General features: G+C 32.6%; 4 protein-coding genes across 9 annotated transcripts; 2 read left to right on the top strand and 2 right to left on the bottom strand.

The window, feature by feature from the left end:
* Nucleotides 1–160: 160 nt before the first annotated feature.
* Ras85D (GTPase ras-like protein 1) lies at nucleotides 161–6,845 on the bottom strand. Its single transcript, XM_089846464.1, has 8 exons — nucleotides 6,427–6,845; nucleotides 4,942–4,990; nucleotides 4,456–4,484; nucleotides 4,299–4,383; nucleotides 3,447–3,549; nucleotides 3,315–3,354; nucleotides 3,077–3,237; nucleotides 161–2,983 (listed from the first exon to the last, which is right to left on the bottom strand). Exons 1-8 carry the CDS (start codon nucleotides 6,455–6,457, stop codon nucleotides 2,918–2,920), a joined length of 564 nt encoding a protein of 187 aa, XP_089702590.1. The 5' UTR covers nucleotides 6,458–6,845; the 3' UTR covers nucleotides 161–2,917.
* Nucleotides 6,846–8,241: 1,396 nt separating this feature from the next.
* Nucleotides 8,242–10,147, top strand: LOC149654797 (glutathione peroxidase-like). Of its 4 annotated transcripts, none has more exons than XM_089846459.1 (7): nucleotides 8,242–8,387; nucleotides 8,628–8,707; nucleotides 8,792–8,854; nucleotides 9,031–9,239; nucleotides 9,313–9,460; nucleotides 9,529–9,759; nucleotides 9,834–10,147. In XM_089846459.1, the coding sequence occupies exons 2-7, from the start codon at nucleotides 8,705–8,707 to the stop codon at nucleotides 9,864–9,866; spliced, it is 687 nt and encodes a 228-aa protein (XP_089702585.1). In that variant the 5' UTR covers nucleotides 8,242–8,387; nucleotides 8,628–8,704; the 3' UTR covers nucleotides 9,867–10,147. The 4 variants fall into 4 exon arrangements, with proteins under 4 accessions (XP_089702585.1, XP_089702586.1, XP_089702584.1 ...); XM_089846460.1 differs by having other exon boundaries at nucleotides 8,283–8,436; nucleotides 9,148–9,239; XM_089846458.1 differs by having other exon boundaries at nucleotides 8,283–8,436.
* A 330-nt stretch (nucleotides 10,148–10,477) lies between these two features.
* On the top strand, nucleotides 10,478–11,689 carry LOC149654796 (uncharacterized). 2 transcript variants are annotated; one of them, XM_089846463.1, is made up of 5 exons: nucleotides 10,478–10,626; nucleotides 10,811–10,902; nucleotides 10,976–11,123; nucleotides 11,197–11,427; nucleotides 11,493–11,689. In XM_089846463.1, the coding sequence occupies exons 1-5, from the start codon at nucleotides 10,624–10,626 to the stop codon at nucleotides 11,547–11,549; spliced, it is 531 nt and encodes a 176-aa protein (XP_089702589.1). In that variant the 5' UTR covers nucleotides 10,478–10,623; the 3' UTR covers nucleotides 11,550–11,689. The 2 variants fall into 2 exon arrangements, with proteins under 2 accessions (XP_089702589.1, XP_089702588.1); XM_089846462.1 differs by having other exon boundaries at nucleotides 10,486–10,626; nucleotides 10,745–10,902.
* On the bottom strand, nucleotides 11,673–20,411 carry LOC149654795 (receptor-type tyrosine-protein phosphatase alpha-like). 2 transcript variants are annotated; one of them, XM_089846453.1, is made up of 18 exons: nucleotides 20,103–20,411; nucleotides 17,225–17,335; nucleotides 15,401–15,591; nucleotides 15,228–15,315; nucleotides 15,020–15,096; nucleotides 14,856–14,892; nucleotides 14,676–14,773; nucleotides 14,437–14,553; nucleotides 14,083–14,373; nucleotides 13,871–14,020; nucleotides 13,702–13,801; nucleotides 13,576–13,643; nucleotides 13,378–13,512; nucleotides 13,191–13,316; nucleotides 12,851–13,005; nucleotides 12,673–12,777; nucleotides 12,582–12,609; nucleotides 11,673–12,489 (listed from the first exon to the last, which is right to left on the bottom strand). In XM_089846453.1, exons 2-18 carry the CDS (start codon nucleotides 17,298–17,300, stop codon nucleotides 12,427–12,429), a joined length of 1,905 nt encoding a protein of 634 aa, XP_089702579.1. In that variant the 5' UTR covers nucleotides 17,301–17,335; nucleotides 20,103–20,411; the 3' UTR covers nucleotides 11,673–12,426. The 2 variants fall into 2 exon arrangements, with proteins under 2 accessions (XP_089702579.1, XP_089702578.1); XM_089846452.1 differs by having other exon boundaries at nucleotides 17,225–17,323; nucleotides 20,103–20,408.
* Nucleotides 20,412–20,449: the final 38 nt, after the last annotated feature.

Below are 20,449 nucleotides of genomic sequence, written 5' to 3'. Positions count from 1 at the left end.
AGGGTCAGCCAACGACGTCTTGGTTGTTAAAAGCGGAGGACAGATATGGGTGTTATTTCAACCATGGAGACAATAGGCTTACAGACACTGGATACGCTACTCCATTTTAATTAATTTTTAGTAAGCCTACAACAGATTTAATTAAGCAATTAACAACAAGTTCTTCAAAAAGTAATTTATTTATTTTTTTTAGCTGTCAAATATCTTCCCAAAATGTTTTACGCGTAATATGGTACGTAATATATTTATAAAGTATCGGAAGAAAAACATTACCTAATTTATTTCAAATATTTATAGTCTTTTTTTTTTTCAAACTCTTTGTTTCCCTTTCGTTTCCGGTAATTGGCAAATTTAGTTTCATTAACTTTTGTGCCAAAAAAATTAAAATTAAAATTAAAATTAAAAAAAGACAACTTGGACAATAAAATTTAAGTAGATATATTAAACAGCTACGATTAAATATGCCACCAGTTTTTTAGGTTTTTTTTAGAAGATAATTTTACAAAGATAATGTTCTTAAAGTTTCAAATTATTATTATTATTGCGCGTTTTTAATTGCAATAAAAAATATTTAAATTAAACAAATGGCGATGTTAATTGTAATTTAATAATTAACTAGAACTAGAAGCCCTAATAAATCAGGTATTCGTTAAACTTAATTTAATTTAATTAAAAAGCGAGTATTTTAAATTTTTACGTAGACATCTACATGTAGAAATGAAATGTTTTTTAGGGGGGGGGAATTGTTTTTTCCCCCATTTTTTTTATAAAACACCTAACAATTAATTTTTGCATCATTAACAACATATTTAAGGCGAGAGATATTAATATTAAAAAAATTATTTTGGCTTAAATTAAATTTAATTCAAATATTTTACGTCAGGGTGTAGGTGATAAAGGGGGGGGGGTCTTAAGATTAATTCTATTTACGAACAATATAAATTAATTTAAAAAACCCAATTATTTCTTTAAATATTTCCTTGTAGTTTAGTTTAGTTTAGTTTAATTACTTATTTTTTTTTTACATTTAAAACTTATTTTTAACGTCTATACAGAAAGCGTTATTTATTTTAATATTATTAATTATTAATGTATTGATAACAAAAAAAAAATTACGTATTATTAATTATTATTTACAATAAAAATTAATTATTATTAAAAGAAAAAAAATCCCTTAAAATTAATTAATTAATTAATTAATTAATTAATTAACTTAACCACAATATTCCGTATAAATTTTGACGTTAAAAATTAAAACTAATTAATTATTACGTAATCACGGCGTATTTCTCTTTTAAAACTCTCGTAATTTTATTATCATTATTATTAGATTTATTATTAAATTGTCACGCACGACATCTTTAAATTTTAATTTTAAAAATACCAATACAAAGGTTGGAAATACATTTAATTAAACTAATTAAAAGAAAATTAACAACTTCAGAGTCGAATTAAATGAAATTAAATTAAAGGGGCTTAAAGATTAAATTGAAATTTATTGCTAATTTGATCATTTAATTTAAAAAAGAAAATATATGAAATAAAAGTGACATTTAAGGCTGACGTTTTTATTTTATTAATTTTTTTTTCGATATGTTAATTCACTTTCCTTTCGCAAATTTAATTTTAATTTTAATTAAACTAAAAAATAATATTATATAATATGCCATGCTTATTGAATGAATTTTTCAGTACCAAATTATTAGACAAAAGAAAGAAAGTAAGAAAGAAAGAAAAAACAGTTGGTTTGTTTTCAGAATATTCCTTTTTAATTAATGAATTATAGACTCAAACTTCGTCAATTTTTTTAATGAATATATTGAGCTATACAATAATTATAATTATAATTAATATAACTATGAAAATTTAAATTTATATCTTTATTTCTCTTATTTCGTTAGCAAATATTCCCATTTGATTTGCGTCTACACGCACTCGAACATCCACACAATGAGCAAATATATATTTATATAAAAAGATTTTGTCCGGGTAAGAAATTTAATTCTTCAAACACTTCCTTTAATTAATTAGTTAATTAATTATCTAGTTAAGTTGCCTAAGAGATTAAATACATTTGAAATTAATTTAACGTAATCAATTTAATTTAACGCAATATTCATTAAAATTAAAGTATTAATTAAATTAAACTAAAATTAATATAATTTTAATTTAATCTCTTTAGAAATTTAAACTAGATAACTAATTAAATAATAATTTGCTGAGATTTCATATATAATAATAATAATCATCATATCATATCTTTTCGGGTATCGTAAAAACAGATGCTTAAAGTTTTAAGGGGGGTGAAAGGGTTAATTAGAAGGGGGATTTCCCACAAATATTTCCTATTAAATCACAGTTTTATTTCATTTCCTTCTCTTGGATTTTTTTATTTTTTATTTCGGATTTATTAACTTTTCAAAATTTAATTATTCTTTAGTGTTTTTTTTTTAATATAAATTTTATTTATTTATTTTCTCTCCCAATACCTAGGGTCCTGTTATTCTGATTCTCAAAAAAGTGTTCGATAAGTTTTGGACAAATGGCGGCCATATTTGTTTGTTTGTTTGTTTTTTGTCTCCCTAACACGCGGCGATGTTATTAGTTATATTTTTTTTAATTATATTAAATTGTGCTTGGAGTGTTTGTTTGTTTATTTATTTATTTATTTGTTTTGGGCGCGCGCGTGCGCGTTTTGCTGCGAGTGGCGGCGATAGCTCCATTTTATTTACTTGGCGTTTAACGGATACTTAGGTTATTTTTATTTACTTATGGTTAAAGTTTCTTTTAACAATGACGTGGGATTTTGGTTGGTTTTTTTTTAATTTTTTTCTTTTTAATAAACTAGAAAGTTTGTTCGTCTTTTCTTAATTAAGACTCTGATCGAGCTGATTTTTAATTTTAATAATCGTAACCTCTATAAAAGGGCGCATTTTATCCTTTTATGATTATGTCTTTTCTTGTCTTTACCTTTACGTTCCCTCTGGGATGAAATAATCGACAAATTTTTCAATTCTTATCTCAAAATAACCCTCCAAAACTATACTTAATAAATAAATAACTAATTAGTACTTACATCTTTTCGAATTTCTCTAACAAGGGTATAGAAAGCGTCATCTACTCCCATTCTTGTTTTAGCGGAGGTTTCTATGAATGGAATCCCATAATTCCTCGCGACTTCAGCGGCTTGTTTCATGTCTACGGCTCGCGTTGGTAAATCACACTTATTCCCTACCACTATTACGCAACAATAATTTATTAAAAAGCTATTCTAAAACTGCTATGTCTCTGTGATTCTTTAAATCATTACTTACAAACCATAGGGACATCATCCGCGTCTTTTACACGTTTTATCTAATTATTTAATTAATTAAACTTAATTAGGTTTAACGAGGGTTTTACGACACAACAATATTTTGATGGTAGCTACGTATTTTGACACATACCTGTTCCCTATACATATTAATATCTTCAAAAGATTTAGCATTATTGACGGCAAAAACTAGTAAAAATCCTTCACCCGTTCTCATATATTGATCTCGCATGGCACTAACATTAACATTAATATTACAATTAATTTAGATTAAATATTACACACTTTTCGTTTAACTTTACGGCTAAACTTTACTTAAGCTCGCACATTCAAAATACAATTTTTTCAATAAATATCATTTATTCAAGTTTAATTATAGGATAATTTGTTAAAACAGGGATAGATTTAATTTTAGAAGTAGGAATGGAGTTTAACGGTTAGTTTTTACTTCAGTCCGACTCATAGCCCATTATAGAGTCCCTCCCTCCAAGACGTAACGAAAAGTTTAAATTATCTTATTGCCTCACTTAAACTACGTTTTGATGACGTTGCTGACGGGGACGGCGAAAAATACGCAATTCCTTTTTACCTCTGTCGCTATGACCCACCCGCCTCTTCTTTCATACCCCCCCCCTCCGTCCCGTTAAAAGGGGGTCCGGGACTTTGACGCGCGCCCACATCACTCTGTTCTCCATTCCTACTTCTAAAATTAAACCTATCCCTGGTTAAAATTAAGGTGCGGAAATTAATTAAAATATATGTTTTCCATGTTTTTTTTATATTTTACCCTTCATATTATAGGTTAGGTTATATTTTTATATATTTTATGGTATGGTCGGGTTTTATGGTCATGAAAATATTGATTAAAATAGTTTCCGCGACTTAAATGTAATTAATTATCATATAATTAACCTCCAAGAAATGATATTTATTGGAAAAACTGTATTTTGAAAGTGCGAGCTAAAGTTTTTCCAAATTTACTAACCTATATTCCTCTTGACCCGCTGTATCTAAAATATCTAACAAACACGTTTCTCCGTCAATCACAACTTGTTTTCTATAAGAATCCTCTGAAACACAATACCGAAAATATTTGCAAAACTAACTCATTTTCTATTCGTAATTTTTTTTACGGTACTAACCAATTGTAGGATCATATTCATCCACAAAGCTACAATTAAAATTTAACGAATTATTTTAATTAGTTTCTAAAATTAGTACTCAGTCTTAAAGGTCAGATTACGTAACATGATACACCTTAAAAGAACGGCCTTTTTTTAAATATAAATGGAAAAAATACTAAAATAAAATATACGACCTCTTATTACAAAATAATTAGCATTAAATAAGTCTTAAAAATGAGGACTACCGCGCCGCCATTGCTTTAGTGACGTCTGATAGCCACCCCTAAGAGGATTGGTTTAATTCTCACAGGATGAGAGGGGAGGGTGGTAAGGGTAAGGTAGCATAGCCAACTCGATCACGCACGTAAGCAATGGCGGATGGCGTAGTAGTCCTCGTTTTTAAGACTAATTAAATTATTATTATAATTATAATTAAATACCGTTCTTTTAATGTATAATGTTATGTAAACTGAACTTTTCCTTCAAGTTTAAAACTAAACTCACTGGTTCTGTATTAATTGAATTGTAAGGGCACTTTTGCCAACGCCACCAGCTAAACAATAATTTTAAGCTAAGAATTAGAAACAACCGATCATTCATTTTAAGACTGAAAAGTCGTAGGGAAGTTTAACACGTATAACAGAGCTTGGTTAAAAACCTCAAATTTCCAGAAATCAAAAAGAAAATAAACCTAGAACATCTTTTGATTTAATCACCTTCCACTCCTAATTTTATTAAACTGAAAACCCTCCAAAAATAAATCAAACATTCAAAACTGTATAGAGAGATCTCAAGCCCGACTCTTTGAAAAACAAACCTAAAGATATTTGTGAAACTTTCAATGTTACCATAGTAACGGATCCCTGGGAAAAAAACCTTCCCCTTAAGACGTATTTCTACCTTTATAACTCTCTCTCAATTTAAAGATTCAAAACCAATTAAGCTTTTCAAAGTTTAATTTCAAATAAGTGCATTTATTAAAGGTAAATTACTCCTGATCTACGTTTATTGTACTTTAATTTAATTCCCACCCCCAACACCTATGATGACTGTTTAAAACAAACAGCAACTGCTTTGGAATTATTATAACAAATTTACATATATTTAAAAGCTAATTAAAAACTCTTCTGGCTTCCCACATAACAAAAACAGTCTTCAAGGATTTCTTTTTAAAGTCAAAGTGATAGTGAAACGTCAAGATGATTTTAAAATTAACAATAGTTTGAGGTTTCATAAATATTCCTTTTCACCCTCCCTTTAAACGTTTTGCATTTCAAAAAATAATAAAAAAAGGAACCTTACTAATTTGTTTACTAAAAACGGGCCTAAGAAAAATTTCAGATATATATTTGAACAGTCTTGCAACCTTGAAAAGGGTTAAAGCTGAACTCCGCGTTTTTATAAAAAGAATTTTGTTTCTATTGAAAGACAGATATCTTTCTAGCAGGTATCTTTTATGCAGATTGTTTGTATTTCATTTTAAATTCCCAGAACCTCAAAATAAACAACACCTTGTTTACGGAACCAAGGTTTCAAGCTGCTTCAAAAGCAACCCCCACTGAATAACTACGTATTTTTTTCACTAACAATGTTTTTTAATTATGTTCAAATATTGCCATTACTAAATAGTTTCTTTTAACAAAGATTGGGAGCTTATATGATTGTCAAAAAGGTTCAATAAAATATTTCCGACATAATGCTAACAAGGAAGTTGGAGATCAACTTGTCAGTTAAATCTAATTCAAATTCAGCTTAGTCTTAGGACAGATTCCGACTTTTATAGAATGTATCTGAACGTAGAAAATGACTCATGTAGCGATTAATAATAATGAGTTTCCTGATATTAATCACGCAAAAGTTATTTTCACGTTTTTTAAGCTGAACTTTACAATGAATAAAATGTGTTTTTTTTTTTTTTCATTACATCACGCATATTATCGCGGGGGCTCGTAAAGGAATTTTAAAATAAAAATAAATTGTATCACTTACCGCCTACAACCACTAGTTTGTATTCTGTCATGTTTAATATCGCCGGGGGTATACCACCGTTGGCTTCCCAGCACCAGCAGAGCAGACAAGTTTGGGCGCTAAGCCTTGGCTTGCCTTCAACTATTTTTCCTTTCTCCTCCCGCTCCGGCTCCGCTCCTGCTCCTGCTCCTGCAGTCCCGCGTCCTGGGCCTTAAGCCTTGGCTCGTTCTATTGTTCAAGATTCCTGATTTTATTGGTAACGCCCGCACATATGCGCGTTTATTAAACTATTTTCACGTATTTCGACAATCGCGTTATTAAAAGTAAACTTATTTTAACCGCAAATTTAATAAATTACATCGAAAAAATGGCTTCGCGCACAGCCCGTCACTAACACAACGCTCCACCCACCGTACACTGACTGACTAAAATTTGCATATGAGAAATGTCTGGCCCGAGTCCTGACTGGAACCCCAAACAATGCGCGCGCACCAGACGATAAATGACGTTTGTTTGTAAGGGTTCGGTGTAGCTAATCGAAATAATCGTTTATGTTATGAATTCCATTTGATTCAGCGCACTGATCGAACCCAATTTAAAATACACAGTAAGGTTACTCCTTAACAGTGATGGGCACTATCATATCTTTTTTGAATCTGATACTTTATTTGATAGTTGGAAAAAAATCTACCTATCATTTGACCGATTTTGATAGTGATAGATCAGCCTATAAATGATAGGCTTGAAAAATTGAGTTTGAAAGTTCCGATTCCTAAGGAATTTTTTTGATACTTTTCCTGATTCATTAGTTTTTAAGAAAATTTAATTTGATTTAAATTTGATAGGTATCGCTACCTATTAAAAATATTTGAAAGCAAAAATGATATTTCTAATATATTTAATAAAATTTTAGTGAATTCCTTCCTTCCCTCTTCCCGGTAGCTCTGGAGAGAGATCTACCCGAGGCCGACTAGTAGCTACTACGCATCAGCGGTGCGCAAGTACGTCATCAGTGACGTTAGAGAAAGAGAAAACCAAGTTTCAAATTTCTAAGCCTAACGACTCGCGCCGTCGCGACTCACGCGAGAGTAAATTTTAGCGGCCGACGGTCCGGAGAAAAAAATCGCGCATGCGCCTGAAAAAAAAGAGCCTCGGTTAGGTCTCAGGGCTCTAACCCAGAATCTGCTAACTCTCGCCACCCCTCCCACGGTCCGACGGTTCCCACCGTCCCGGTGTGAACGAAAGTTTCAAGCGATGGACAATATGCCGAAGAAATGAAAGGCTGTAACTCCTCAGTTATTTTGAAGCTGTCCCTTTTCGCGGTATTTCTCCCTCCGAAGCTAGCCTGCAGATTCATTGGATTGTTTCCGCGAATCGGTTTATTTATTCTAGTGATCAGTCAAAAGAAATTACACATAAAATTAATCGGAAATTTCGCGGTAGTAAGTTAGTAACTAAGCTCCTTCTCCTTATTTCTGTTATCTATTTCATCACGGGAACTTGTAAAAACCTATCATTGATAGATAAAAAATTGATAGGTGCAAAATCCAAAATATTTTGATAGGTAAAAAATTGATAGGTGCGAAATCCAAAATATTTTGATAGGTAAAAAATTGATAGGTTCGAAATCCAAAATATTTTGATAGGTAAAAAATTGATAGGTGCGAAATCCAAAATATTTTGATAGGTAAAAAATTGATAGGGGCGAAATCCAAAATATTTTGATAGGTAAAAAATTGATAGGGGCGAAAACAAAAATATTTTGATAGGTAAAAAGATATATCGAAATAAATGTGCCCAACACTGCTCCTTAAGGTATCGCGACTCAGTGAGGACTTATTTCCAGGCCTGTCATCACTGCTGTCAAGTGTTCCTGAGCGCGTGATCTAGTGTGCTATGGTGTAACGAAAAATGTTTACAGACTGCCCTCCAAGGCTGCTCGGGAGTCGTAATAGATTTTCAAATCGTGATTAATCTAATCAGTAAATAATTAAATATATATATATACTTAAATGTTGCTGTCAGCTCTAAGTAGGCTTATCATTTTATATTCTTTATACTAACATTCCCTCTTTATTCTGTAAAAAACAAACTAATAACGATATACGCGAACGGGTGACCTTGAAAAATTGTTAGGCCTAATTAGGTTTAAAGAAATATTGCGCAATAGTTGTATTGGAAATTTTTAATCAAGACAATAAATGTTTCCTATTGTAATTAAGGTCGAAAACTTTTAACACCACGCTCTATCGGCATTGGAACTTGCGGGATAACGCTTTTATCATTGAAATTATCAGCCATGGTAAATTTTATTTAACTAAATTGATTATTGATGAGTCATGTTGTAGTGAAAGGTATTAACTGAACATTGAATCAAAAATTTTAGGGGAGCAATGTCAGTTCGAAATCAAAAACTACCGTAACAGAAGTAACCTTGATTAATGAGGAGGTAGTTAGTTTATATAACAAAAACAAAATAACCTTCATGTTTACATGTTCTATTGGCTTTGCTTTGGTATTAATTAATTAATTAACAAACTAATTCCAAGTAACGTACATTTGAGTACATGTAAATTAGGCTTTATTTCAGTGGTAGGAAAGGTTATTATCTCATTCTTAATGCAGGCTCACCTGATTCGTCGCGTTTGTTGCGTGTTTTTGTTGGCCTTTAGTACCGGAGTTCTACTGGCATTGATATTATTCGCTTTCATATATCCATACATCTTCTCATTTTCATCTCAGGCAGGTAATGAAAACTGGAAAACAGCCTCATCCATCTACGAATTCAATGCAAAGGATATTGATGGCAATGATGTTTCCCTTGAAAAATATCGGTACTTTGAAAAAAAAAAAAAATACTGATTAATTAATTAACTTAATCCTAAATTCTTAATCAACTTGAATCAGGGGACACGTTGCAATCATTGTAAATGTCGCCTCAAAGTGAGGTTTGACCCCCCAGAATTATGCTGAGCTCCAAACTCTCTATGAACGCTATGGAGAGTCTAAGGGCTTGCGTATTCTGGCATTTCCCTGCAATCAGTTTGGTGGACAAGTATAGACAATTAATTAATTATTAATTAATTGTCAAGTAGTACCTAATTAACATAATAATAATTTAAGGAACCTGGAACTGCTGCAGATATCAAAGAGTTTGTGAAAAAATGGAACGTTCAATTTGATCTTTTTGCTAAGATCAACGTGAACGGAGATGATGCTCACCCTCTTTGGAAATATTTAAAACACAAACAAGGGGGAACATTGGGAAATTTCATTAAATGGAATTTTACCAAGTTTCTAATTGACAAAAATGGACAACCCGTTAAAAGATACGGTCCTAAAGATCCACCTCTGGTAAAGACTAGTCTGTCTAAAATTAACTTGTAATTAAATTAAATTAAATTAAATTAAACTATTATTATTTACAGGATATTGAGAAGGATCTCCCCAAGTATTTCTAAGTCATTTTAAGCGGCACTTAACGAGATTTGGTTTCATTTTACTTTTAAAATTTTGGGACTCATTTTTGTATGAAGAATATGCTCTGAATCCTTCAATTGGACCAGCTTATTCCGATGTTCTTGTCTTAAAAAATTGGCCCAAAATTTAAATAGAATTAAATTGAAATCTCGCTAACTACTTTAATTAAAAAGACAAACACTATAGTTCAATCTTGCTTAATAAAATTAACAATAACTGCCTTATATTAATTATGAATAAAATTCCTCAATTTTAAATCAAATGTTTTCCTTATTTCCTGCCCTGCCTTGGATTACATCATTGTGGTCAACCATGGAATTGAGAAAAGTACCACTAGAGTGGCCTTTGCGTTAACCTGCCTATTGGGGTACGTGGGATACTTTTGAAAACATGGGACGGACGGACAGCTTCGAAGTTTATCACGCGATGGTGTCGCCATCTTGAAGAATAGATAATAAATATATAAGTACATGTATTCTTGAAATCAGTCAATCAATTTCCCGCTTTTTATTTTAGTTCCCTTGGTTGCACCGGGATGGCGCCACAAGCGCGTGATATAGTTAATTGGGTCTTCCCGCCTTTTCTTTTAGTTCTCTTGGCTGCAATGGGATGGCGCCACAAGCGGGTGCCACGAACCTCGTGACCGGCTGAGTACCGCCACAGCCCACTCGATCACGCAGGTTAAGTGCTCGCCCCACCCACAGTGACTTGTAGCTTTTTTTTCTCCGAGACTTCAACATGGTAAAGGAAGATTTAATTCTCATTTAATTGTTAATTAATTGTCATTAAGCCTCCCGCTTGGTTCATGGTTTATAATAGTTGCACGAGCTAAGCCTAAATGGGGAAATTTAATTTTTAGGTTTTGCAGGTGTTGTTATGCCTTGTTATTTTAACCTTAAACATGCAACTATCATTTTCATCCCAGGCTGACAATAAAGATTGGCAAAATGCCGCTTCAATCTATGATTTTAGCGCGAAAGATATCAAAGGGAACGATATTTCATTGGAAAAATATAGGTAAGAATGTCAGGAATCCAAAAATCGGCAATTTATGTTAATTTTCTACCTAAAAACACTTGTGACTACACAGAGGGCACCCAGTAATAATCGTTAATGTTGCCTCAAAATGTGGTTTAACTTCTTCAAACTACGCCGATTTAAACAAACTCCATGAAAAATACTCTCAAACTGAGGGATTACGTATTTTGGGCTTTCCCAGTAACCAATTCTTATCCCAAGTAGGCTATTTTTGACCTACAACCAAAGGTCACGGATAGAGTACTTACCTATTACTTCCAAATTTGAACTTAGGAACCTGGAAGTGAAACCCAAATCCAAGAATTTTGCCAAAAACTAAACGTAGAATTTGATTTGTTCAGTAAAATTAACGTTAATGGCGATGACGCTCATCCATTATGGAAATATCTTAAAAATAAACAAGGGGGAACTCTCGGAGATTTCATAAAATGGAATTTTACTAAGTTTCTAGTTGATAAAAATGGACAACCTATTAAACGGTATTCTCCTAACACTTCCCCATTGGTAATTAAATACTTAATTAAATTAACTTAATTTAAAAGAAGGAAAATTAATAATTAATTTTTTAGGATATTGAAAAAGATTTACCGGCAGTTTTCTCTCAAGGAAAGAACAATGAACTTTGAACCCTGGGTCTTCTTGCAGTTGCCATAATACGCATCTATAATAAAATTTAATTTTGAATATTTTTGTATTAAAATTATAATTAAAATCAATTTAATTACTGAATTAAATGATTAAATAAAGACTTTATATTAAAAATTAATGTTTGTTTTTATTTTATTTATTTAAAAATAAAAACAGTGCTTGAAGTTTAATTAAATATATTTCTTGGTCCCATTATTTTTAATTTAGGGGTGAAAAATATATTTAAAATATATATTTACAACATTTAATAAACATTTAAACAAAAATGTAATGTACTCTTAACAAAAAGGAATGATTAAGCCTAACGAGTAATGCTTTTAAAAATAAATCATTAAGGCTATCTTAGATAATTGAAGTAATTAAACAAAGAGATTCTAATCACTTAAGCCTTAATTTAATTAATATCTCTTTTTTTTCTTGAACTAAGGTTGAGTAAGTTTCCTTAAGTTATAATAAAACATCAATTAATATTTGTTTAATTAAAATATTAAAAATGGAATATTTTAAGTGTTAAATTTCTGTATCGTATATTAATATATATAAATTTATAATATCACATTAAAAATTCATTCACATTTAAACTTTGTTTTTCTTAAATTTTAAAAAGGCATTTTTGGAATTTTAAATTTTTTGATTTTCCCTTTAAATTATTTTATTTTATTTCATGATGGACCGTTTTGTTTTTTTAGGTTTTGTTAGTTAAAATAATTATTTTTACAGTAAAATAAAATAATATTTCACTCACCATTTCATTTCATCAATGGATTTAATTTATAAAATTAAAAATCTTTACCTTAAATTCCATGATATGAGAAGGAACATTTTTACATTTCTTTTTTAACTTTTCTCTAATGTTTAAAAATGTCCATAAGCTTTCGCCAATGCGCAACCAATTTCATAGAGCCAACGATATTGTTCCTTTAATTAAAATTAATTAGCATTAATTAGGATCCTAAGATCAAACTTAATTAAATTAAAATTAAGTTAATTGTAACTTTTTAAATTCTTACTTTGGGCACAAATTGTGGGCGATTTAATCTAAATATTATTAAATAAATAATTAAATTTACATTAATTTTAAAAGAAAATTAATTAAATTACCTTATTGTTCGAACAGCTGTAAAAACATCAACTTGTTTTTCATTTAAAATACTATCAGACATGTAGGAAGCGGCGCAATAAAGTCCGCAAGCTTTGTTGCCATTACTGAAAAAAAAATTTAAAAGTTTAAAAAACAATTTAGAAAAAACCAAAAAACCATCGGAAAATAAAAACTTACAAACAACAAACAATTATAGGATGATTTCCCGATTTGGCTTGCCATTTTTCAACTTTCATTAGCAACCTGATAACACCTTCAACGCTGGGTAAGGCTACGTCATCTTTCAACCAACCAGTCATGTGAAATTGTTTGATAGTTCGACTTCGTTTCGACTGAAAAAAATTTAAAAACGGGGCGAAATATTTAATATTTTTGAACTAGATGGCGCCATTTACCAACACCCCACGCGACGCCAGCTAAAATATACATAGAACCCTGGTATTACACCCCATCTATCGGACAAAAAGAGAACTAAAAATGGCGGGAAATTCAAAAAACGTGCAAGCCACGTGCTCACTTCATCAACGTTTTTAAGTTTCAGTTGTCTAATTTTGAAGTTTGGCACTTGATCCGTCGTAGCGTGATCTAATTTAATGCTTCCGTAATAAACACTACCAGATTCAGGCCAAAATACTGGACACGTCTATTAATAATAAGTAATGGTTAAAGAAAAAATGTTAATTACAAATAGGCCTTTATCTTACTTCGTCATTTTTGGGAATTTCATTCAAAGTGACTATTGTTCTGGCCCCAGTTTCATAAACTAATTGCCAAAAATCTTTCACAGTTTCGTGTAATGGAAATTGCGTCGCAAGAAACGCGTTCTCTTTCCCATAACCCTAAAATAAAAATATTATGATATAATAAATAAATTAAAACAAATAAATAAGTATTGAACTTACATTAACATAAACCGCGTTTATGTAATTTTGCGAGGCACCAGCTCTTAAAACTGGTCTTCCACATTCAGCTTTTAAATAACAATATATTAATTAAGTTATAATTAACTGCAATTAAAGCTAACTTACGTGATAATATTAATTCAGTTCGATTTTTGCACTTGTAATCGGGCGCTTGAGCAGCGATAAAACGTTCGTTTGGTAATGGCGGAGTTAGTTTCGTTAATTTCTAGAATTTGCCGAGTAAACAAAATATAACCTAATCTCAATTAAAGTATAATTAAATGTAAAAACTAACCTCGTATTGCAATTGCAACCTAGTTTTTTGGTTATCTTTCTCAGTCAGTCTTAATCTGTTATAATACATAACTAAATGTGTAACCGGAACGCAAGGAACGTCTCCAAATAAACTTTCCGTTAAGGTTTTATGTACGAATATGTACTGTTCCTATGAAAATAGGAAAAAACCCTCGTTTAAGCCTTGGCAAACCCTAACCAAAAGAAACTTACGAGAGTTTCAACCAAATTTATTCTCTGTTGACGCATTTTATATAATAGGCCAAATATGTCTACTTTCTTCTCGGCAACGGCCATATCGTAAGCCGAATCGAGTAACATAACAGTTCCTGAACGGCCAACGCCGGCGCTACAATGAAGCACAACTGGGCCTTTGCTATTTGGTTGAAAGCTTTTCATGGATTTTAACATGTACAATAAAGAGAGAGGATAGGCGGGGACACCGTGATCTGGCCATCCCGTAAAATGAAATTGACGAACTAAACGTCGGCATGATTTTCCGACCTATAAATATTTAAGCCTTGGTCCAAAACACGATGGAAAAAAATTAGGCTTAGCTTTTAATACCTTTTGTACTTTAAACGTTCGTATTGTGTAGTCTAAAAATATCGATTCTGATTGTAAAGTCACTAAAATATCACCGTATTTTGTCGTGGAATCTGGCCAGTATTTTTCACACTTTTTCTAAGAAACATTAAACACTGTTAAGCCTTTGCACTTGAAAAACATTGACCTAAGGCGTGACCTGACGGGCACTCAAATTTGGCGCCAATTTCTTAAGTCACCTGTTCCTAACGCTAACTTACTTTTCCATACTCTATTATATTAGCTGCCATAACGATTTTACAAACGAATTCTTGCCAAATCATCCTCCAAAATTCATTAACCGTTTTCTCCAAAGGCCCTATATACACAGTAAACTCTAACTGGTCACAAGTTCACAACAAAACAAATTTACGCGCCTAGCTTAAGCCTTAAACACATACCTTGCGTGCAAATGTAGCCATTTGGATGGTTGTACGCCTAATTTTAGTTTAAAACGAAAAACTGTCATTAGCTTTAGGAAAAGTAGGCTTAGGATAAAATCTATATAAAAAAAAATGTTCCTCTAGGCCTAGGCCTAATTTGTTGCATAAAATTGTATTCTTACGTCGCAAAAATTGGCATTTATATAATCAGAGTTTGGATCGTCTTTAAGTGGTTGTAAAACGACTCTAGTTTCGTCATCTAAAAAAAAGTATTTGATAGGCTTAAACTAAAAATATCTATCTAGGCCTTTGTCGCAAGAATGACTAAGCAATTTTAAAAGGAATTAAAGAAAAGGCGGCAAAGCGTTAAGCCTAATTAAGAAAACTTACAAGGCAACAAATCGAAGTAACGATTTTTAGGTTTGTTTTCAGGCTTAGTACCTTCGGTACAAGGTTTTTGAGGTCCGAATTTCAACATCTAAGAAACGGCAGCGTTTATGTTGATATTCCCATTTAATTTAATTTAATTTAATATTGAGATTAAAATACTTTACTTAACCTACATTATATTGATCTTTAAAACCGTGGTTTTCAGTCATGGTTTTAACGTAATGTTCCAAATCTTCGCATTTTATCAAATTATTTTTTTCTCGACCAGGTGGTCTATCGTACTCTTGTAGTTCCATTTGAGAAATAGACGAAGTTAAGGTCACTTCGTCGCTATCAACATTGACGTTACTGCTGCAGTGACCATCTGACCACACGATTAAATTATGGACAAAAAAAAAACGACCAAGATATTGTAAAGGTCAGTTGGATAGTGACCCATCGACCTTTTACGTCACAGTACTACCACCAAATTTTGTGATTGAAATTCCCAGACTTTACGTCACATTTTTAGGCCGAAAGTTTTCCCTGATACCTGGCAACCCTTTACTAACGGTAAACTAAACAGTTGGAAATAATTACGGTATTTTTATGACCACCAGGACCCTTAAGCCAATGTTGGCATCTGACCTTTCATGAAGATAAAATCATAAGCTCATAAGATATGTTCATTCCATAAGTTTGTCACTGGTTAATAAGAGTTTGTTAAGAAGTGAGAGACGTAGGTCATAGATTCAAGGTAAAGCGACCCCTGGTGACTGGGGCGCTGTCAAAGGCTTATTACAGTCTAAATAGGACCTAGATAGAAGTCCTGCATACAAAATTAAACACCGAGTGTAGGCCTAATCAATTCTCGCTTACGTCGTTCTGCTAGAACTAGCTCGAGCTGTAAGTCTCTCAGTAGCATTACGAAGTATAGGTAGTGTCACACTTATGGAAGGAACATATCACTTATAAACTTATGATAAAATGAACAAGACGTCCCAATAATCAGGAAGAACATAAACCAAAAATTTAATTTAACCGTTCAGTGACAGTTAAGTTTAAAAACGCGAGTTGAACCGACATTTCAAAGTTCCCAAACCATAAAAAAAGGTATAAGTGATTCCGCAGTTGAATTTGCATATGACATTTATTATAATTTTTGCTATTTCCGGCGGCGTGTGCCTGCCTGCCTGTCAGATAAGATAAAGGATGCCCCCCCCCCAACTAAAAAAAGGCGCAGTGTTAGCCCCCCCCCTTGCCAAAGGTGGGGCAGAAACTCCACCCATCTCTCAATGTAACCTGATTCTTAAATGATGACAGAAAAATATTGATCCGATATTGACTAACAATCAAGTCAGAGATTCAATTTAACTTGTCAGCGTTACGAAAGGCGGCCAAGTAATTATAGTATATACCTTTCCAACCTGAGAATGGATCAAATTTTACAAAGAAAATGAAAGAATTTTAACCCATTCTTAGGTTGATTTCTTTCTCTTTCAAATATGATCATAAGTTTATAAGATATGTTCACCATAAGTCTGGTAACTTAAAAACTGGAGCTTGTAATTTTGAAGTGAGTGAGTGACATAGGTCATAGATTCAGGGTAAAGCGAAGCTGTCAATGGCTTAGCTAATATAGGTAGTGTCATACTTATGGAAGGAACATATCACTTATAAACTTATGATATGATTAATAAAACTGGCGCGCGTGAGCGCGAGATAATTCATTTCATCCCGATATTACAATAAAGATAAACGCTAGAATCATTAAGAAACTAAGGTAAAGTTAGCTAACATTCCCCGTGATACGAACTTGCTTGCTATATACTTCCAACAAAAGGTAATGACATAGAGTATCATTTTTCTATCGACCTTAAGGCGCTCAATCGCGTAGTAGTGCCATTACCCGAATTTTAACGGGGCCATCCATTAAGAAATATTGCTTTTTTTCGCCCAAAAGGGCGTTAACTTTCTCGAGGATGATTAAAGGGAGTATAAAAGAAAATTTATCTCACTCGTTTTCGATCCATTTTCATTCTTATAATCCATGTTATTTTTATCATTTATGTTGTTATTAAGTTCACTGTCCATTTTCTTTTTGCGTCGACGAGGTCCTGCAAAAATAACTAAGTAAATAAAACCACCATTTTTAACTATTAAAGTTAACTTAAAGTTAAGTTCTTAGACTTTAATTAATTGAATTAAATGGATTTTAAGCTAATATTTACTATATCCCTATTAAAAAAAACCTTTGATCGTATCTGATAATAGTGCAACATTCCGAAAATTAGGCCTATTTTTGATCTATTTTGTTTTTACAATTTTTGGCGGGAACACCAGCTGGTGTAACTGAAACTTCATTCTTAAAAACCCATCTTCAGTTCAGTATGGGCAAAAGTAATATGGTTAGGGGTAAAAATTTTGGAAAGTAGCCAATAAAAATTGCTCTAGAAGCAATTTGCAGTTGGGAAGCCGAGAAAGTTGATTACTTTCTGACACTCGGGCAATAAACGATAACCACCACTTTTGCCAAAAGCAATTTCCTTTCAAGGTGGACGTGGAAGGGTCAGCTCAATTTTTAATTAAGTTTTTAATTACTTTTCATAATTAAAAACCAGGAAATTCGCTGCCTGCGGCTTGACCAATTTATAAACGGTCGAATTTATTTTGCCGAATTATTTAAATATTCAATTGGGTTTCTTTCATCAAATTTAATTAATTTCATTAAAAAAGAATAAAAGATGATTATTATTTTCTTTCCGATGTGAATTTATTGAGACACAAGAGTTTAAAAATATCAAAGAGATAAAATTAATAGATACCGAGTTTTAATTAATTAATTAAATTAAATTTTAATTAATTGGACTCGATGGACTGTGAATATTTAAAACAAAAGATTTTCCTGCACCTAAATTTACGGGAATGGCCTAAATTTTCACTTTTAATTCGAAACCCAAGACAAAACAAACGAACCCGCACGTTTCAAAATGCAAATAAACAAAATAGTTGCCCCATTAACTTGTAACTAACAACAAAAACGCCGTAAAAGCGCAAGACCCTAAAAATCGTTAATAGTTCAGTTTTCCCGTCTAAATATTGGCCAACTGAGGGTGCCCAGTATCGGGAACTTACTATACATAATAAACAACTCCACAAACTATCTAAAAAACCTCCAAAAAATACTTAGTAACAAATATTGCCGGTGTTCATTGTCATTGACCAGAGAGTAGGGACAGTTTGACAAAAAATAATCTAGGTTACGAAAAGTTTTGATAAAAATAGGTACCTCTTCGTGGTTCCCATCTGCACGTGCATGTAGCCGCGTTTATCGTGAATAATAAAGCCATTATCGATTCTCAATATCGAGAAATCAATTGATATCGATGTTGACCTGACTGGTACGTCAAAAATAAATCAAAGAAGAAGAAGAGGAGGCCAATGTTCCGGGTGATTAATTTTAATACGGGATTTGTTTTCCGATAATATCCAGAAGGACAGCTGCATAGGTAGTGTGTAGTGGTTCGTTATGACCACGCGGACGGACTAACGGGATATTTAAAGGCGGGAAAAACACGGTACTAGGACTCTAGGAGCGGCAAAACTACCCGCGCGCGCGCCGGTAACCATGACGACCAAACGACATACAAAAAGGCGGGAAAGAGTCACGAGGGTCAGAGCGCGCGCTCTCTCTTTCAAGTCCGTGCGCAAATAAGAAGACGTACCGGACATAAGTCGATACTGGACTTTAATTTTCTCCTGCTCATAACTTTCCAACGAATACAAATATAGTTAAAGCGCTAGTACCACCATAAACTATACATTCCATAGAGTAATTGGACTAAGTTTCATATTCCCAGCGGTCAAAACAAGATAAAAACTAAGTTTCAACGATCCTTAAGTACCCTGCTGTTGACATTATAGGGTTTCATAAGATATTATTAAGAAATAACTAAACCTAGCACCCACATTGTGAATCTCGAAGTTAAAATAGTAAAACAACTAAACTGAAACGTGGAGCAAAATGAAAATGAAGATAAGGTAACGTGGGATATTTTCAAGGTTTTCCGTCATGACATTTTAGGGAGTCCTAATTTTTATGTGGAACACGAGCTTATTATGTTTTTTACGTCGAGTAGTGGGACAGTTGTGTAAAGATCAGGTTACGAACCCGTTTCTGTTATATTGACCTAGAAATTATATTCACAACAACTGTCCGAAACCTCCAAGTAAAATTGAGAATGAAAAAAAAATATATGAAAGAACCAATTTTGTTTCTCTATGCTATGCCTTACTAACAAAACATAATGGGGAAGAGTTAACAGGGAAATACGATTGCTTAATTATAAACAACGTTCACGCAATCATCTCTCCTACATTAAAACTCGTTGATTTTATTAAAGGCAGTATATCATGATACAATATAATTTTGCAATCAGAAAAATGTACGGGGTTTCGTTTGACGTATCAACAGGTGGCTTCAGGATGATTTATATTATATTTAGTACTACGCAACGAGTATTTGGATTTAACTAACTTTTATTGGGTTTAAAATACGCTCGCTACCATGTAGGTTAAGTAGTATGGCCCTGTGTGGGGCTTCAAAAGTTTCAAATTTGACCTCGCGTGACATGATCAACTGTCAAAATAAACATTCAACTTGTGTTCCCGCCTAAATAATAACTAACCAACATTACAAATAAATTCAATCTTCATTGGGGTTTAAGTTCAAAATTAGGCATGGTAAATTAATTAAACTGTCAAACAAGGGATACTATTTAAACGCGATTTACGACATTGTGTTACGCTTGGGGGAAGAACAGAACGATACACGAGAAAAGCCTAGGCCTATTTTTACTCACTGTAACTTAACAACATCATGTAAGTTAATCCTACCTCAATTTCAGGCTGATTTTCTTCCAAACTTCGATGAAATATTAACACAAATGTCTTCAGTAGTCTTAACACAATTATTCCGGGGTCTTAATTAACGCGACATAATTAAAATTAGGCTTAGAACATCCGTTGGAAACCACCGCTACAAAAACTCAACCGTCCTATTCAACCCGTCTTGTGAAACTTTACAAACTTCCAGCTGCGCGCGCACCGTGGCGGCTGGCAGCGGGACACTTCAAAGGCGGGGAGGGTGAAAAAAGGTCCAAGGGGTTGCGAGAATGCTCTGGTAGACCTAGGCCTAAAATTGACCTACTTATTGAAGCGGGTAGCTAGCTGACGATGTCTGA

Source organism: Phalangium opilio, unplaced genomic scaffold (genome assembly GCF_054372755.1).
Source record: "Phalangium opilio isolate 3A_F unplaced genomic scaffold, DU_Popi_V2 ptg000079l_1, whole genome shotgun sequence".
NCBI classification, from domain to species: Eukaryota; Metazoa; Arthropoda; class Arachnida; order Opiliones; family Phalangiidae; genus Phalangium; species Phalangium opilio.
This window is presented reverse-complemented; position numbering and strand designations above follow the sequence as displayed.

What these genes read in the sequence shown, in the direction of transcription:
- LOC149654796 (XM_089846462.1), top strand. An exon ending in GTAACCAATTCTTATCCCAA is followed by an intron (nt 11,124 to 11,196) that starts GTAGGCTATTTT and finishes ATTTGAACTTAG; the next exon opens with GAACCTGGAAGTGAAACCCA. An exon ending in CTCCTAACACTTCCCCATTG is followed by an intron (nt 11,428 to 11,492) that starts GTAATTAAATAC and finishes TTAATTTTTTAG; the next exon opens with GATATTGAAAAAGATTTACC.
- LOC149654795 (XM_089846453.1), bottom strand. Translation starts at nt 17,300, where the DNA reads ATGGACAGTGAACTTAATAACAACATAAATGATAAAAATAACATGGAT. An exon ending in ATATAATAGAGTATGGAAAA is followed by an intron (nt 14,554 to 14,675) that starts GTAAGTTAGCGT and finishes AATGTTTCTTAG; the next exon opens with AAAAAGTGTGAAAAATACTG. An exon ending in ACAGCTGTTCGAACAATAAG is followed by an intron (nt 12,610 to 12,672) that starts GTAATTTAATTA and finishes AATAATATTTAG; the next exon opens with ATTAAATCGCCCACAATTTG.
- Ras85D (XM_089846464.1), bottom strand. Translation starts at nt 6,457, where the DNA reads ATGACAGAATACAAACTAGTGGTTGTAGGCG. An exon ending in CAAACTAGTGGTTGTAGGCG is followed by an intron (nt 4,991 to 6,426) that starts GTAAGTGATACA and finishes ATTATTGTTTAG; the next exon opens with CTGGTGGCGTTGGCAAAAGT. An exon ending in GGATGATGTCCCTATGGTTT is followed by an intron (nt 3,238 to 3,314) that starts GTAAGTAATGAT and finishes GTTGCGTAATAG; the next exon opens with TGGTAGGGAATAAGTGTGAT.